The following is a 19,242-nucleotide window of genomic DNA, read 5'->3' as shown; positions in this document are numbered from 1 at the left end:
ATCTTCTGTTGTTAGCTGTCTTTCCTTTCACAATATTGATGCTAAAAGAAAAGCACCTTCTCTCTCCAGCCTCAGGTAGTCCATTTATGAATGGCATTAGGAATATGAATTTTTTTCTGTAACATTCTGATGACATGTTCTCACTTCAAGAGGAATTTTGGCCAGCTTAGTTGATATTCCGGAGCCTTTTCCACCAACAATAGTAACTAAAATACTTTCTTGTTTATTTTCTCATGAAGATTATAACCATCCGTGCATTGGTATACAGGGAGGAGGGTAAACGGAAGAATCTGTATTCCTTCCCAGTTCCATACACATCACATAACCCAGGCACAGCCTTCCCCAGGAAAAAACAATGTCACTGCAAGACAAGCTCTTTTTCAAATAAACTAAGCTGAAACTTTCTTCTAAGAACAGTGTTTATATTGGGAGGGTGTAAGAATATTTAATGTTGGAAAAAAAAGAGGAAATAGTTACTACCACCAGGATACACAGACAGAAGAAAAAAGAGCAAACGCTGTGATAGCTGTGTCTTCTCAACAAGCTCATATGCCACAGCCAACCTGCAGCAACTATGGCTCTAGCGAAGAGGTTTCGATGTCATGTCTTCTTGATATGTTTCTCACAGCATGCCTTGGAGTTTTTTCCATACCTCACTACACGGAAAATAAAATGTGTTTGGCAAACATTGCTGCAATCTCCTACTAGCTACCCCCATTCTAGCTTCCTTTTATAAAGTTGCACAAGGGATATAAATATTTGAAGAATTGATTTTTTTCCCCATATGACATGCATAGGTAAACTCTCACACACCTGTCCGTGCTATACAATTGGTGACAATATTACTTTAAATTTATTTCTGGTAGATGATAGTCTAAACAAGAGTATTAATCCCAAGAAGTCTTCAGAAAATATGTTGCACTGGAATTCCCTTAAATCTGTAAACTACTTATAAGGGTTGTTACTGAATGCACCTTTGTTTCTCATTTGCCTTATTTCTTGTCGCTTTGACAAATGCAAAAAGTTGGAGAAATGGAGGATTAATTTTGAAGGGGAGGAGGAGAAAGGAAACCGCATCTATTCTACTTTTGACCAATGTACCTTGAAACATAGCCAGGCAGTACCCACCTCTTTGCATATTCACACGTGATATCCACAGCACTTCAGATTATTCACTTTTAAGCAATGAGTGATACAGTCATTTGACAGCCTGCTAGAAACAACGTGACTGAAAGTAGCATCAGCTCTAAAATTAATTAGCTGCAATGTTTTACCGTGTCTTGCTTTTCAAAACAGACTTTTATTTAATACTTCCCATACTTGCATTTTGATTTTCTTTTCATTAATTGGTTTGATTACATCCTTTCAAAATCCAGCTATTAACCATTTTGATGTGACATATGACTGCAGTGATTTTCTGATATTGATATTCGTCTGTTCTGCAGTGAAGGGTAATTAATCACCCTACCCAAGCACTCTTCCAGCAGGGCTTCCAGAGGGGCCAGTATTGTCCCCTTTGCTGAATGTAGACTGTGAAATTATCCTAGGAGTTAATAAAGTGACAAGAATTCTATAAGGTATCAGAAGTATTTTCCCAGTGGATTTACGTCATTGCCAATTTTTTTAATGATCACAGCATTTCTATTGGGTGTAGTAATTTTGTCTGATTAGAGTGGCGTATAATAAAAAGTCTAATCTTGAATTAGGGTAGTTTGGATTAATATTTGGAAAATCTTACGAATACTCTGGGAGCTATATTTTCGCGGTGGAAATGTCCATCTTACGAAGGTAGATAGTATTTCCAAACCAAAGCCTATTTTAAATTAAACTGGCCACAGACTCTTCCATTCCTGTCTGAAATTTGAACCCTCGTCTTGTCAGAGGCTTGTAGGGATGCAGGTGTCCAGGACATTGATATAATTTAATAGTCTGCCTTATCTATGCCTGACAATAAATAATGGGATATTGCCACTGAGAACCAGAGTAGTCTGTTGGCCTTGATTCAAAATATTTGCCAGTGCTTCAAAAAGGAGCATCAAATGTTGTCAATTAGCATCTCACCAGTAATGAGGGTTTACCTATATTGCCCTGAAATGTAATCCTGTTAATAAGATAGATAAGGGATAGGCTGGTTTTTGTCAAACACTCATGAATGGAGCCTTGAAACCAATTGTGTCCCTCTGAACGTATCCCTAGCACGCCCCATGGCAAGACTGGAAACACTTTTTCTTCCCAGTGATGGTGGCGTGTATGCATTTATGCGTGGGTGCTGGTTCTTATACTGTACTTCTAATGGAAAAGGTGCAGCTGTATGCTTTTTTTCAGCCCTTCAGCTCTAATAAAGCTGCCACCTCTTTGCATTTGTCCTGGGAAATGGCATATTTGTGTGGTGACATTATATTACTGCATTACGACATGATGTTATTAACTCACTGGCGCAATGTCATTATGTACTGAAGCAAAAGCATGCCAAGAAAACAATTTCATCACATGGCACAGTCTTGCAAGGCAAAGTCATATGAAGGGGCTTGTGGTAAATTCAGGCCTTTTGCCCAGGCGGCTGGTTTGCCTCGCAAGCTACAGAGTGAATTGATGTTAATCAATAACGTGCACTGAAATCCTAGAGAAATTGTAACCCTAATGTGTTTGATCCTTTTCTTATAATTTCTGTACTTTATTATGTGATGATGCCAAGAGGCCTCCCATCTTGGACACTGAGCAGTTTGAATTGTTACTTCTAATTATTACTAATTGATTTTTCCCTGTCTTATATGTGTGTGTGCGTGTGTGTGTGTTTGTTTGTTTTGTTTTTCCTCCCAAAACACAGTCACTTTCCAAAGAGGAGATGGAGGACTAATGAGCAATGGAAGGTATGTTTCTTTGTATAAAGGTCTTTCTGTCGTGTTTATTTTTAAAATTCGGAATCTGAAAAACGCTGTATGCGATGCACTTGCGTAATAACCGATCATTGGGAAGACTGACAATGCTAGGAGGAGTTAAGTAGCTTACCACAAGGTTTAATGACCTATCTGTTGTGCACTTTGGAGGAATCAAGCCCAGATGTTTCGTATCTCCCAGATGCCCTGGAAGAAATGAGTAGTAAATATCACAAGGAATGTGTTCATTTGTTACCGGGATGTTTATTGCATTAATTAGACATTAGCAAATGAAGTTGCTGTTGTTTAAGACTCCTTATTGGCTCCCCCTAAATTGCTGTGAGTGAACAATTACACTTAATCGATCACGAAATAAATGATTCATGGATGATGAATAGGCTGTAGATTGATAGGACTGGATTCCACAACTTTGGCTACTCAATTGAAATTGATAAAAGCTGATAACGGGGCCATATATCCTCATCTATTTTCCCTTTGCCAATATGGAGATTGTAATTAGGCCCTGGTAATAACTTCCAATCTCCCGTTTAATCAATATTTTAGCAAAAAGAGATTAGGCCTAATGAGAGCGAGTAGATGTGGCAAGAAAGCGGTGGGGTCTTTTTATTGCCGTTGCCATAGAAACCGATGTTTCTCTTAGGGATTGTACCAGGCGGGGGTCTATAAAGTACAATGATCGGAGATGTTGCTCCAACTTCAGGAGTGCATTAATAACCTAGAAAAGCTGCAGAACTGTGGATGCTTTTTTGTTTTCGTTTGGGGGAAGGGGGTGTCTGCAGGAAACGATTTGTTTTCCCTGTTAGATGATACAAATACAAATACAAACAATCCACCTGCCTTGCTAAGTTTCTGGCTGTTTATCCTGGGGTGCGAGAGACATGGTGTCTGATGGCCCGAGCGTACCTTCTCTTTCAACATACTCACTGTTTAATACTGCTTTCAAAGCTGGGAATTACAGGGATATAAAAGCCATGCAGTAGTGGCAGATAAAGATAGCTGTGGACTTTCCATTAATCCTACTCAAACCTGTTTGCCTCTAAACCATCCAAGAGTGCTCAAAGAAAGAGTTACCAGCCTGTAGATGACAGGCGTGCATTTCGGATGCAAAGGAAGGAAGAAATAGTAGCCCAAAGTCCTGGAAATGGCTGATACGGAGCAATCAGTTTGAGTGATGGCTCCCTTGAGGTGGTAATTTATCATGCAGCCCGGGTGTAGGATCCCGTGATGGTGCTGCCTAACCCCTGTTTCGCACAGACAACGGAGTTCATTTGGATTCTGGCAGAATCACAACGGATGCCTAGTCCCACTTCTACTGACAAGGTTGATTTGTATATATCCTTAATTAACTGCTCAAGGTCTTTAAATCATCAAAGGCTACACAATTTTAATTTGAAATAAATTGAAGTCTCCTAAACTGTTTGTTACCTACAGTGTTAGGAGAACGGTGATATCGTCTCTTCAATCACTAGTTGTCTCGTAGATATTTTAATTTTGTAAAAAATATATATATATATATGTATTTGTTTGTATATCTTTTTTTCTTATTCTGCTTCAGTCGACCAGGTCTGTTGAATGCAAGTGACCCCAGTTATCCTTGGCTTGCAGACTCTTGGCCTGCCACAAGTCTGCCAGTAAACAACAGCACTAGTGGACCAAATGATCTCGGCAATTTCGGTCGTGGAGGTAGGTTTCATTTTATTTAGTCACTATATAGTATACAATAGGCATCTGTTAGTTAACATCCATGATAACCACTGTGTATTATTTTTATCATTATGGTTCCTTCTATGTTTGACTCAAGATTTGATTTAAAATTGACTTTAAAATGTTCATTTTGCTTTGTCTCTTTCTACTTCTTTAAAATGTAGGTCTAGTTTGTAATTTACCCCACAGTGGTGAGACAGGGTTTGCTTATCATCTCAAGAGAAATGTATTTGTTGCTCAAATTCATTCCCTTTTGTGTGGAGATGAGGAATCTGCTGTGCAGGGCAATGTAGCCAGGGATAGAGGATGTCCATAAGATCAGAGAAGAACTCGAGGGATGCAGGAAGGATGTTTCTTTAGCAAAAGAAGGACAGAAGAACATTGTTGCTGTCACCTTACCCATCCCCTTCCTGCTGAGGAACTGCTCTCAGTCTCAACCATAATCCATGAAGAAGGCCTCAAAGCTCTTGGGAAATTTTCCTTCTTAATGGAGGAAGGAACACATAAAAGGGAACTATTTAGATTTTTTAGGGCTTTATTTGCATTTTGAATTGAGGGAAGCCCTTTGGGGAGATGAGGTAATGATTCATAATTATTATGATGAATCTTTAGAGGGGTTACTTTCTTTCAAACATTTTACTGAAATGGGAATTTCAAGATGCATGACTGGGATTTTTAAAAGTCATAGTAATATCCACATCTCTTTGCTACTTCCTTGGTTTCTGTGATAACACAGCTAGTTCTGTATAGTAGTGATCAGAACAAGACTTCCTAATGTAAATGAGTATATAAATATTTTTAAGACAATAATAAATAAACAAAAATCAAGACAACTTTATATATAAAAATACATTAAAATGCAAAAAATCTGTAAACCCATTAAACTGATAAATGTGAAAAGAATTCAGTTTTGAACTGTGCCAGAGTCTATTTCTGAAAACCATCCCTCACATCAGTTATACGTTCCCATGCAAAACTTCTGGCCTGTGGTATGAGTACTGTGACTTTAAATTACAACAAAATACTTTAGTTTTATTTTCCATATAAAAATGTTGTAAAGCTCTTGTCTTACAAAAATATTATAAAGTAAGCAAACTTTTGATAATATTTAGAAGGCAACTGAGTATCTGCCAGCTTCTTTGTTGTGAATATCTTGAAAATAAAACCCTTCAGTATTTTTCCATCTTTCTGTAAGCTCACATAATACAGAAAAATTACCATTTTCTTTTAGCATTTGGGTCTATATAACTGAAATTGGAAGCATGTTTCAAAGCTTTTGGCTTCGATGTGGATGAGGCATGGGTCCAAAATTGTCCAAGAGATGCAACACTTATATTTGGAATTTCAGCAGTTTAATTCCACCCGTGATCTTTACAGTTGAGCTCACACTTTTATTCTGGCTGTTTTGGGAAAACTTATTCTTATCTGTTTCAGCAGTTGAGTTTGCATGCTTCTGCATTAAAGATAGATTAGAAGTCAGATGTCTTTTAACATGAATTAACTCTATAGATAGAACTTGGGCCTCTTTTACTGGTTAAAAGGACTGTGATAATATAAAAGGTCTGTAGGAATTTTGAAAACAGTAAGGTGGCAACCAATCACTCTGGAAACTCAGAAGCTGAGGCAGGCAATTCTAACATTGCCTTTAAGAGTGAAATCCACATTATGTCCTCAATAGGCATTTGAGAGTAAAGCTGTGGGTGGGGAGCACAGGTTAGGTCACGTAAGGCCACGAAATGGTACTGCATCTCCTGAGGCAGCAAGAAAGAGCGTACCTCAGGAAGTACTTCAGCACTATGTCATTTATCTCAAGAGTTACAAAACAAGTTGGATTTTGGAGAGTTTTTGGGAAAGCGCCCAGTGGGAAAAGTTTGTTCATCTTTGGTCTGAAAGGTACAGTGTGGTTTTTATGCTATGACAGCGTGGTGGGAAAATCACGCTTGATTTTTGCTAGGTGATTATGGCACTTTGTAAAATGGCACTTTAATAGCTCTTTGAGTGCTTAGTGTATACATCTCATTGAGGTCAAAAAAGTAATCTGTGGTTGTACTGAAAATTACCAGAATGTCTGGAGAACCTCAGCTGATTAGTAAGAACGACTGAAAATTCTTGGCTGGTGGGAAGCTATGCAACTTTCAAGTGGGTGCAAATGTGTAGTCCTCCATTTTAAAATGACTGTGTAGAGATGATACCTCTTCAGCTGCCAGAAACGTGCTCTAAAAGATAGATGTCTGAGATGTCTGAGTACTTGAGAGACGAGCATTTTGCTAGTTTTTACTTCTGTGAGTCTGCAAATCCAACACAGACAGGTTGAGCTGGACTTCCTTCATTTTATACATCAACAACAGAATTTATTTACTAAACTTCAATCCATTATACTTTGATGAAATCAATTGTGGAAAGCAAAAATCTTCATATTGTGGCTGAAATACAGGAAAGATAGGACTCCGCTTGTCTCTCACATCTCATGCTGTATTTGCACATAGATGCTTTTATGATTGTGTACTGACCCTAGAAAGCACATTGGATATGGGCAGATAGATAGTAATAACCTGATTTTGAAATATGACCTGTAGTTTGCATTAATTCTGATTTTTTTGCACTTATAATTTATCTGCAGATATAAGTTAATACAATTAAATAATTTAAACATTTTAAATACTTGATTGTGCCCATTTCCCTGTTGTTGTTGTCTGCAAAAACAGATCATACCGATAGACCCAAATTCAATCTCTGTTTCTGCAGTCTCTCTACTGAGCACTTGTTATTGCCATATTTATTGTTAATATTATGTTGTTGCCCTGAGACTGCAGATGTTATTTGGGTCCATATTAAAATGTTCACTGTTGCACAAATGAATGCAGTAGAAAATAGTTCTGTGGTCTAAACAATCATCCCAGGAAAAAAACAAAAACAAAACCCAAAAAACCCCAAAACAAAACAACAACAACAAAAAAAAACAGTGGGAGGAGGCCATGGTATCATATCTCATTGCTGTAAAAGTCTTGAGATAGTGAGAGAACAACTGTATTCCCGGAAGTTGCACTAGACCCATGTCTAAGTCTGGAACTGAGCCTAAACCCTTGTCTAAGTGCAAGAATAATTTCTCTTTGGGGCTTAAGGTATATAAAAATGTATGTGATACCTAGAATGGGATCTGAACATCCTCACTATAGGGTTACACATTATCTCAAGTACAGTCTAGCAGTTCGAATCCATGTCTGCCATCCAGCTATATAAAGCAAATGGCATATAAAGGATGCATTTTTCTAACAAATAAATTCCAAAATGAATTGAACTTTTCACAGTCTAAATAAATTGTAAAAATAGTACCATTTGATATATTGACCTCTGAAAGAGCAGGAAGAGCATTATCTGCTTAGCTGTGGTTCTCCTTGGGACATCATGCCAGTCATCATTAGATTCTTCACACTTCAGTACTCTCAGCTTCTAAATCCTAAATTCCACCAGCAAAGGTCACTACAATGTTTAGTAAGGAGAGAGATTGCCAGTCTAACTGATTAAAGGTACAAATTGCAGTGTGTGATAGGATTCAAAAGATATAGAAAAGTCAACGGATATTTAGCTAAATATGCTGTACTATTTTTCAGGTAAATGTACGGAGTATTCGAACAAGTAGTTCTCCATTATCAACTGCTTTGCCATTTTAAGAGACTGATCACTTAAATCCCTTCAGAATAACAGATTTTCTTTTGCATATCAGGAACAACTTGGTTTTGTCAGGTTTTTCTTTTTTTGAAAAGGAGAAATGTACTAGCTAATGTCAAAAAGAAAATTAGAGAAGCTGATGCATAAAACTTCAAGGAAGTCAAGGTGATGCCCTTAAAAAATTACTTGGAGAGCTTTGGCATCCATTTAAGAGTTTTGCTGCATATTTGCTGGGAAAGTTTCATCTGTGATTTGCAGATTCACTCCTTTCATCATTTCCCTGAAGCCCAGACAGTTTCATCGGTTCTGACATAGAGTGAACAATTGAAAACATTCTTCAGTAAAGAAATATTCCAAACTTCACTTACACAGTTGAAGGTATGGGAAAAAAAAGATGGTTTTAGGCAGTGAGACGTGAAGGACAAGTGGTAGGCCTGTCACAGATGCTGATAGTTTGGCGATGGTTGTACATCATCTTCCCTTCGTTGGCTCGTGGACCTGTCTCAGCTGAAATGCAAACGTGCAAAATGACACATTTATTTTTCATCTTAAACCTTGATGCTTTCAGGCTTCCTGTGCATCAATGATTTGTTTCATTCCCCTATGTTCACCACAGATGTGCTGCCACCAGTGCCAGGGCAAGGAGATAAAACCGCTACTATGCTTTCTGATGGAGCCATTTACAGCAGCATTGACTTCACCACAAAAACTAGTTACAACAGTTCCAGCCAAATAACGCAAGCCACGCCATATGCCACCACCCAGATACTGCACTCCAACAGCATCCATGAGTTGGCTGTCGACTTACCTGATCCTCAGTGGAAAAGCTCAATTCAGCAGAAAAATGACCTGATGGGATTTGGTTACTCTCTCCCAGACCAAGGCAAAGGCAACAATGGTAATTACAGCTCTTATTTTCCAGAGCCCTCGGCTTTATACTGTATCATCTATGCATGAATTAGAAAAATCTTTTTAGTATGTCAGACGCTGTTGCTATTTACCGTAACTAATGCTTACACACCTTGCATGCGTGCTGAACCTCACACAATCACAAAATATATTGTTCTGTGCTTTTAGTCCTCTTTGTCCTGTGCTAATCACCAAGCCATCTGTGTTCCATTAGGCTAGGATAGGTGTACATTTTAAAAAAAAAAAAAATTACAACTCGCTGCCCCACCCCATCCGCTGTTGACTTGCTAACTGCATGTGTTGCATGTGCTTGTGCTGTCAACTAATCACACGATGCCACTGTGACCTTTGCCCTTTAACCCTTAGCCTTGCTTTACATCCCTGACTACCGCGTGGCTGAGGGATTGGCTAATAGATTGCCACACAACCAGTCACAGGATTTCAGCACCACCAGCTCCCACAACAGCTCCGAAAGGAGTGGCAGCCTCTCAGGTTGGTTCCACCGCCGTGGGTGGGTGAGGGACGGAGGGGTGTTGGTGAGCAGCTCGCCAGGGAGGCAGAGAACCTCCCAGGGGCACTTTGTGGATAGGTATGAGGGTGCCTGCCCACTGGAACGTCAGCGAACAGCGTCATGTTGGCCTCTACTGAAAAAATAAAAGCCTTTTGTAGAACCTATTTGGAGATAATGCCTATGTGGGCAACCTGGTCTAGTGGAGGGTGTCCCTGCCCATGGCAGGGGGCTTGGAACTAGATGGTCTTTGAGGTCCCTTCCAACCCAACCCATTCTATGATTCTATGACTTTACAATTGGGGAATCCTCCCAACCAGCGCTTGTTGTCGCAATTGCAAACCTTGCCTTGTCACATCCTTTCCCTGACAGCACAGTTCATGGAGCAAATATATTTAGGCATCAGTCCTCACTTTATAGGTCTCCCCACACTGAGCTTCATGAGGAGATTAATATTTTTGTTGAGTTGTTAACAGATTCCGCACTCCCACAAGCTGTTTCTAAATGCTGTTTTTCAGTGAAGCAGCTCAGAAATAAAAGTAGGGCCCTGCAAAGATGACCGGAGTTTCAGAAATTGTGCCAAGTCTGCATAAAAACAGAATGTAAATTTTATGTGTGTGCTGCATGTTATATTGGAAACATGACACATTTTCATTGGATGAAAATGATTGTAGTACATGTGGTTGTGTATTATATTTCAACACACCTTTTTCTTGATTTCTTTAATTTTGCTTACTTGTTGCTTATGTTATGTATAACTATGTCATTTTTTTTCCAAGACAAAAACTGAAAAGCCAGCAATAAAAATGAAAGTCTGCTATTTCACTTAACTGAAATACGAGAGAACTGAAGGGACTTAAATTTCAAATTTATACTATATCCATAGCCTTTTGAATTTCCACTATAAGTTGGAGCAATTGCAACAGTAACAGATCAACCCTAGAAATGCCTTCTTTATGTTAATTTAAATGACTATTCAAATTGAGATTAGAAGCCTACAGTCATTGGCCCATAACTCAAATCGTCAAATGTATTTGCAAGTCTTGTGTTTTCATGGGGAATATTAGCTGATTGGAGTGAGACAGAAAAATAGGCTTATGGTATTGACAGAGAGGTATCTGGGAGCTAAGTTCATATGATACTTCAAGAAAGGTTCTTGTTCCTTGTATGCGAGATGTATTGGCAAGTAGCTTAGGAAATTGACTTGCTCCTCTGGCTGCCTGAAAATGCAAAAATTGATATGCTGAGGTACATATGTGCCAGTTATCAGAGGGCAGTATCACACTTTAAATGTGTTGACAGCTACAGCTGCCTTAGAATTTTCTCAGAAAAGACAAAGTTTCATTGGAAAATGCCAGTTGATCAAAAGCTGGACTGTGAACAAATATTTCAAGCGAAACATATTTTGTGTCGTGTTTCTCAGTTTGAAGTAAATTTTCTGATGACACATGGGAACTTCAGGGTAGCCCGTCTTTCTATGGCCAGGACGCTCCTGTTGTGATCAAAGCAGCTCACACCTGGATGCCCCAGTGCTCAGATGAGTGTCAGACTATTGGACTGCAGAGTCAGTATTTTGCTGTCCTTTGCCCAGTAATTATATCTTTAATAACAGCTAATTGTGTCTGTAATACATGAGAAACTGGGGGAAACCTTCAACTAGTCTGATAATTAGAGCATCACTGGAATCGGAGACCAGCTTTGATTATGTAGTCCCCATCAGGGTGAGCAGGAACTTGTTCTCTCACTTCCCTGGTTAGTACTTTAAGTACTACTTGTTATTCTAAGTTTCTGTCTCTGTCAGATGAATATCGTGAGGAATCCTGTCCCACTGTGGAATGGAAAATAGTTAAAAACTCAACTTTGTGAAGCAGGGAAATTTTTGTGGCTGTACTTTGCACAGCTCCCAGCTCATGTCAGTACTATGATCATCAGCCCGATTGGCAAATTCTTCTTCCAGGACCTGATTCATCTAGAGATTTAAACAATATAATTGAATTCCAGTGTGAGGAGACATTGAAACATCAAGCATGGGGAAACAAGGCTTCGGTGCAATGGTTTTCAAACACACATCTGGCATTATGCATTAGGTGTCTGTTCCACTAGTCTGACAGTGGAGTAACTGTGCCCATGGGGACAGGAGAGAAATCTCCTGCCCAACTGTACGGTGTAGGCTGCTTTCCTTACCAGTAATGACCTTGGAGTTTCTTTCTTTTATTTCTTCATCTGAACAGTTCCTCAGCTCGCTGCTTCACTCTCTAATAGCTCTGTTATCTTTGACCTTTCTCTCCAAACACCCCCAAATCCAAGTGGCTCCATACTAGCACCCCACACATCCAACCTCCATTTTACCGGTCTCCTAAGATTACCAGGATGTTACACTTCCAAAGTCTTCCTCTCCCCCTCAACTAATCTCTAAGCTGGAGTTCTTTTCTGCATTTCTCTTCTCTGAGTATTCCTAGTTTAAGACACACACACACTTATGCATGTGCTTTCCTCCCAAAGCAGCTGCCTTAACTTTTGTTTGCTCCTACTCCTGCTGACTTTTCAAAAATTCCCCCATGTCCCACAAATTAAAATTAACGTCCTTTCTTTGTAATGTTCTGTGACCCTATTTCTAACTCTGCTTTCTGCCATACCCGTGCTTTGAAAGCTTCGATTTCCCTCCATAACGTTCATGTATTTGTTCCTCCGTTGCCACCATCACTGGGGTTTCTTTTCTGTTCATCAAAATGTTCTTTCCCTTTTCAAGAAAGCATCTCTCTCTGCCAGGCTACAAAAGGAGGGAAGAACCTGTCTTGCATCCCAATAGATGAAATATCAGCTCAGTTCACACATAGTGAATGACAGGTTCTTGGCTGGACTTATTATAAATACTCCAAGACAAAGAAGGAAGAGCTCTGGTCTGGAATTGAGTAGTGGAAACCAAAGTCTTGTTTGCAACATGCTGCCAGCCAGACTGATTAGAAACCTTGCCGGACTTGTTGCCTGTCTCTAGCAGCTGCATCAGGAGGTGAAAAGAGAAGACTTGGCTACTTCTGAATCATGGAATGACTTTGTTTCTTCCCTCTCTATTTGTTCCTATTTTGGTCCAGCTGACATTTGGAGATAACAGGAGAAAGCCACTGTCTCTCAGACGAAAGGCCCCGTGACACAGTGCTTGTCTCTATTGCTAGAATTGCACATCCTTCTGGATGTCTCTGTGCCTAAAGCTAGAGCCATGGTGCCTGCCAGTGCACACCGTGCCACCCTGCCTTGCAAGTCAGTTGTGATTTTTTTGATTCTGATGAGAAGTTTTTGCATGGGTTTTCAGTTTTGGCTGATCCTTATAAATCAGCAAGAGACATCAGTGGGTAAGGTGGATTAGACTGTGCTTTCTGCAACAGGCAAGGGATGAGTGACTGCCACCTGGGCAGCCCACTGAAAAAGCATATGACAAACCATTCTTCCACCCAACAACAAAAGCCACAACAAAATAACAATAAATAAATGGGTCTCCAAGCAGTCAAAGGATTTGAAATCTTGTGCCATTCTTCCTCTCAGTGAATTCCTGACAAGAAAAAGGAGTCAGGGCAAAATAAAAGAAGCTAAGCAAGTGGGAAGAGAGCTAGTTCTGTAAGATCACTTTCCCACAAATGGAAGTGTCCCAACAGTGGGTACAAGGACAATAAGAAAAGAGAGCTTAAGCAAAATGCATTGCTCACCTCGTTTCTACCAGCCTCCCCCATTACAGTTGTACGTCAGAAATAGAACCTCTTCTCCGTAGTGGCACTAGATGTTTGAATCCTGTGAAACAGCTAGTCCTAAAACATTGCAGATGACTTCCTGATGTTTTAAAAAATGTAACTTAGTAAATTCCTATCAGCAAAACCCTATTTCTTTTTGTTTTGACAACTTACACTTGTCATTCTGGCTGAAAGATATTGAGTCTAATGACAATTTTTTTTAGATTGTGTCCTTAACCTCTGTGTTTTCCACAGGAAGAGATTATGCAAAACAGTATTATAAGCACATTGGATTCTGACATTTGAAATAATTTGCTATAGTCTATTATATTTTTCTCTAACAGTGAATTCAAGAAGTCATAAAGCAGACATGAATAAATCAGTAAATAAATTTCTGATATAGCAAAACATGTCTTTCCTTGGTTGTGCACTACTGTGGTGCAAATGTATGGAGTTTGAAAAAGAAGTGATTTTCAGCAATTATTCAGAATATTTTTCCATTCCATTCTATTATTATTTATAACCTTGTAACAGCATTAGCACGTTGATGCTGATTCTGCTGATATATAAATACGTCTTCTTTTTTGGGGCACACCATCTGGAATCAGAATTCTTTCAAAGAAATGTAAATAGCTAGCTTTTTTCCCCACATTATATCTCTAACATTTTATTTTTCCTTTTGGATTTGCAGGTGGCAAAGGAGGGAAAAAGAAGAAGAACAAAAATACTGCCAAGCCCCAGAAAAATAATGGTTCAAACTGGGCCAGTGTTCCTCTCCCACCCCCTCCCGTGCAGCCACTTCCAGGCACAGAGCTGGAACACTATGGGGTGGATCAGCAAGAAGCAGGGTAATTTTTTTCTTTTTCTTTTGAAGAAAAATCTATGGTTTGCAGAGATGAGGCTTTTTTGGAAAAAAAAAAAAAAAAAAAAGAAAGAAAATTTGCATAGTGATGATATTATTCTGTTTTGTTTAAAAAAAAAAAAAAAAAAGAGAGAGAGCGCCTGATCCTATAGACTTATTCAAGGCTATGGAGGAGGAAGGTTTGAATAGCTTCTCTTGATAGTGGCTAAAGATGGAAATAAAAGTGACCTTGCTTCATCATCATGTAGGGCTTCTCTGTTTACTCATGCTGAGAAGTATCTCACTTCATAGGTAGCTTAATTGAATTCTGTTGGGACAGCTTGCAAATGATGGGACTCAAAGTGAGTAAGGATGACATAATCTGGCTCCTTGTATTTTTTCACTGCTTTGATGTTTAAAAATATTAGAGTCAACAGAACAAAAAACCTCACACTAAATTGGATTAATTTTAGAAGATCAACCAGTGGATAATAATCTTCTCATCAGCTTTTAGAAGAAATTTCACAGTTGAGGAAGGCATGCTATTTATAGGCATTTTTTTATTATTTAAACAACTCTTGAAATTCTGGAACCTTACATTCATTTTTGGATAGCTTAAACTTGTTCTCAAGGACACAAAATCACACAAAAAGCACTAAATGAGACAAAAGAGACATTTCCTGCACAAGGAAGAATTATGGAATGCTGTTTAAAAAGTGAAATTATATGAAATAGCAGGTTATCAAACTCTAGGGGAAAATTAGAATATATAGAAAAATAGTTTACTGTGATCAGCTCTGCTGGAGCCTTTGAGAATCATTGTTCTGTTAAGGACAAATTTCTACCTGTTAAAATACATGGATTAATCAATATTTCCTAAGGATGAAATATCTGTATTAAAAATTGTAATAGCTTTGCTGAATAAAAAATATTTCAAGTGTTATCTCTTTTTGAAGCATGAATTGATTATCCCTACTTTTATAATGAAAATTAGAAGAATTAAATATTAAAATTTGAGTTTATACCAAGTCCTTCAACTCTTAAAATGAATAATAACTAACTGCATAAGTCAATGCAGTTCCTTTTAAAAAGAAGGTCCATTCAGGCTATATTAGAGTTAGAATTTCAAAGCAAATGCAAGGGAAAATGAATAACCTTACTGATTGGAATTTTTGTTTAAAAGTCAAGGCAAAAAGTACATATAATCGTTATGTTCTGTATTCTGTTATAAAAAGCTAAAATAAATTTAAGATGGTTTCATCATATAATATTTGTCTTTATCAGTTTCTATCCTTAAAACACATGTGCACCCATTTCACTAAAATAATTATGCTATAGAGGGAAAACAACATGGATTTTCTTTCAGGACAATGAAATAGCATAAAAGGTAGATGGAAGTTCCTTCTAGAGATATCCCTTGTGACACAGGGCTTGACTCCTCACTTGCGTAAAGTATCTGTTACTGAGCTGGAAGGAATGATGTTGGTCACCGAGACAACACTGGTTATTTAAGGATAAGGTATTCACCAGCCTGCCAAGTTCTGAAAAATTCAACTCATTTTTTCCTCCGATTATCTTCTGAATTACTCTTCTTTGGTTTTTTTGTAATATCTTATTAATGGTGCTTGTAGCAAGACCTTCTAATGTGTATTTTACCAAACAGAAAAAAAAAATTTTTGAAGATTAGACTTACAGTATCAATCGTGAGCTACAGTAATTTACAACCAACTCTGCCGAACCCAATAAATCTGCAATGGCCATACTTCCTGAGGATGTATCCAATGCTAATGGTCATTCCGTATTCAGGGGTTGATCTTGTTTCCATGGTTTTCAACATGCTAAAATGGAATGAATCACAGACTGCGTTCCTTATGTTGCCTTTAATATTGACATACTGGGTAAAAAAAAAAAAAACAAACAATTTTTTTAAACTGTTTTGTTTTTCTTGATTTGCTTTGATGTATACTATGTATGACAAGTTCAATGTGTTTTAATTTTATAATTAATTACATGCAGATGTAATTATATTGTGAATTACAATTGAAAAATGCACTTCCAGTCAGAAAAACTGAAGACTTTATTAAAGAGCTCACAATGTGATATGAAAGGTGAACATTTAGAGCAATAAAATAAGGAAGCTGGCATCTAAACGGAGACTTATTTTTCTGTGCATTTCTTCCTACAACTCTTGAATTCAAGTGTGAGCTTCATTGGCATGAGTATCCCAAATAAACTAAACCTTATTTTGCTTACTAGACATTAAAACTAGTGGTCCACTGGCTTATAAATTGTAAAAGAAAATCCACAATAGCAGCAAGTAAAAAAAAAAGTCACCTTAGTCGTAGACAGGGATGAAAAAAAAATACACTCTTTGTTCTCTCTACCGTCTTCTCCCCAGAACAACTGAGGTTTGCTTTCACCTCCATTTTTCCACGAACTGCAACAAACATGTTAACCTAAACAGCTATTTTGTATAATGTGGTAGCTTGATGGTAGCTATACTGTTGTTTCCCTAGTAAGCTCTTTCCTGTGAAACTTTCCCCTTTTTTTATGGTTTTCTACAAACTCTGTGCTTGCTCCTTGGTGTCTTCCTTAATTTTCTCTGGTATATACCACAGAGTCTTTGAAGTTTCTATTTTTCCTGTAGTAGCTCTCAATCGAGCATGTTCCCTTTCCCACCCTTTTCAGAGAAGATGCTTTTGCTTGGTTTTATCTAATAAACTTGACAGTAAGGAAATGCTTATTACACATTCATCATCATCTATTTATATTTTTTCACCAATAATATGCATGATCTGAGCCAACCCCAGTAAAGGCAGTCTTCATATTATTGTCATTGGTTATTTTATTTCTTACTATTGATTCCACCTTAAAATGGAATATTAGCCACTGGATATCAATATATGTGACAGTCATTTTCTGTTTTTTAAAAAAGTAAAGAAGGTAATACCCTTTACATCAAAAAAATCCTTTCTGGCAAGACCTAGAGAGGGAAGCTTTTTTGTTACAACAATGTGCGTAATGAAACAGAATTGTTATAGAATGTCCCCCATATCTATCAATCACCTCTATTTTGTATTTTGAAGGAAAAAATCTATCAGTGTAATGAACTAAGCTTTTTAATAGAAAAAGATTACTAAAGAATAAAAGTGCTGAGAATAGAATAAAAATTATTAGAAACAGAGAGAGTCATGTTTGTTAACCAGAACTTATTTAGGGATTTAATTATCATGAAATTAAAATCAGAGGTCCTTAGTGAAGTTAAGGTGCTTAGATTTTAATAAGAAGTACTTGAAAAAAGTTTAAAAGTTGCATGCATTTTCACCGAGTTGTATTTAGTCAGAAAAACAAAAAGAACATGGATGTGATCAATATTCACTACGCTAGTTCCAGAAGTTTTGATGACTGTATCATTTGTAGAAGGTGTAGTTACTATGTAGTCCATTAGGTTTATTAGCTTTTTCTTGCAGAAGCTTTTTTTTTTTTTTTTTTTTTTTTTATAAAATGCAGGGTAGAACTGGTGGCTTTTTGGACATCTTACATTATGAAGATAAAGGTTCTTGTACCTGAAATCTTGAATCTCAATGTTCTGAACTTCAGGCTTAGGCTCCTTTCCATTTCAAACAAAATCTAGGTAAAGATACAGCACTTGTGCAGAATCTTTTTACTAAGAAATCTTTTTACTAAGAAATCTTTTTACTATCAAGCTGAACATTTGGTGATTTGAAGCAAGTAGGGTCAAAAGGTGAGCACATCCAAAGCTCATTTATGCATTACTGAAAAGTCACTAAGGAGTATCTTTCTGCCCTGTCCCTTTTAAAGAAGAAGCCATTATACCAAAGCATGAGGCTGAGAGAGTAAAAGCAAGTGACAGAGCTGTTGCACTGTACATTTTTAGTAGCATGAGTTAGGACGGTCCCTTCACCCTTGGGTGGCAATGTCATGAGTGCATGCTGCAAAGAAAGACAAATTAGAGCTAGTCATATCTTAATTGTCTCCTAAGGAATTGAATATGTATCATATAAATTTTCTCAAATCTCTGTGTTATGAAAATGGTAACGATCGTTCATTCAAAAGCTCCTAAATGCCAAGTGTTAACATGCAGCATTTGTTTGCACCTCTGTGCATGAACGTATGTTTATGTATCTATGTACGGTTATATCTAGATATAGATTTAAAGTGATACCAGCCCTAATTACAAAATATGTCTTCCACAGACTTTTGGATGATTAAATCAGGTGGTTTTAGCTATCCTGAATCTGTACTTTTAAATATAGACTTGAATAAAGAAAAAGTAGTCTAGTTAATTTTAGATATCTTGGGATTTTGCTTCAAGTAAACATTCTGTTCATAACTCAGGTTTTGAAACTTCTCTGTGTCAGTGTTCCCAGCCTTTTTGTAACCCAGCTTCACACCTGAGAAAATTGGCAGTGATTCATTTTTCTCTTGGAAATTGCTAATTCCTTCCTTCCAAATCAGGAGTCTTAAAGGAGTATTTTAAACTGGTGTGAGAAATTAATTGTCTAACACAATGCATTGCCTGCCTGCATTGCTAACACAAGGGGTGTACCTTGTCAGCAGTCCTTGAAGGTGGAAAGAAGACAAAGTGACTGAGATGATGCTTGGGGAATGGCCTTTAGAGTGTGAGGTGGTTTGACAGTGAAGGAGCTGTGAGAGCTTTTGGTTGTCTGATTGCCTTTTGAAAAGAGCCATCTAACCTGAGGTTATTTTGGAATATACTGGGAGTTAAGAAATGTGTGCAGATGCCCAAGAGATTGCAGACTGACTGGATGTTTTGAAGATGGGAAGAGCAGACAGTGTTGAGATTTGAATGGTGTGGTCGTCAGCAGAGCTGTGAACAACTGAAGTTGTGTTCAGATTAGGGAATTACTCTGGGGAGATAATGTACAAGGAATGACATCAGTCACTGGGGCCTACGTGTCTTGGTGATGCTAGTGTCTCTAAGGACAGGATCCTGGGATGAATCTGTAA

At 37.9% G+C, this 19,242-nt stretch overlaps 1 protein-coding gene across 18 annotated transcripts in view; it reads left to right on the top strand.

Annotated features, from left to right (window-relative positions):
- The window catches only part of ROBO2 (roundabout guidance receptor 2), a 479,926-nt gene that overhangs the window by 425,144 nt on the left and 35,540 nt on the right, over positions 1-19,242 (top strand). For 12 of the 18 annotated variants that reach the window (XM_075769670.1, XM_075769605.1, XM_075769597.1 and 9 more), the window contains 5 exons: positions 2,828-2,870; positions 4,453-4,580; positions 8,887-9,168; positions 9,546-9,671; positions 14,101-14,257. In XM_075769670.1, coding sequence (XP_075625785.1) covers positions 2,828-2,870; positions 4,453-4,580; positions 8,887-9,168; positions 9,546-9,671; positions 14,101-14,257 — 736 coding nt within the window. The remainder of the gene's footprint in view (positions 1-2,827; positions 2,871-4,452; positions 4,581-8,886; positions 9,169-9,545; positions 9,672-14,100; positions 14,258-19,242) is intronic. The other 6 variants (XM_075769685.1, XM_075769630.1, XM_075769590.1 and 3 more) reach the window with 1 other exon arrangement.

The sequence above is a fragment of the Balearica regulorum genome, chromosome 1 (assembly GCF_011004875.1).
Source record: "Balearica regulorum gibbericeps isolate bBalReg1 chromosome 1, bBalReg1.pri, whole genome shotgun sequence".
In the NCBI taxonomy this organism is placed as follows: Eukaryota; Metazoa; Chordata; class Aves; order Gruiformes; family Gruidae; genus Balearica; species Balearica regulorum.
Note: the sequence above shows the minus strand (reverse complement) of the source record. Positions and strands in the feature narration are given on the sequence as shown.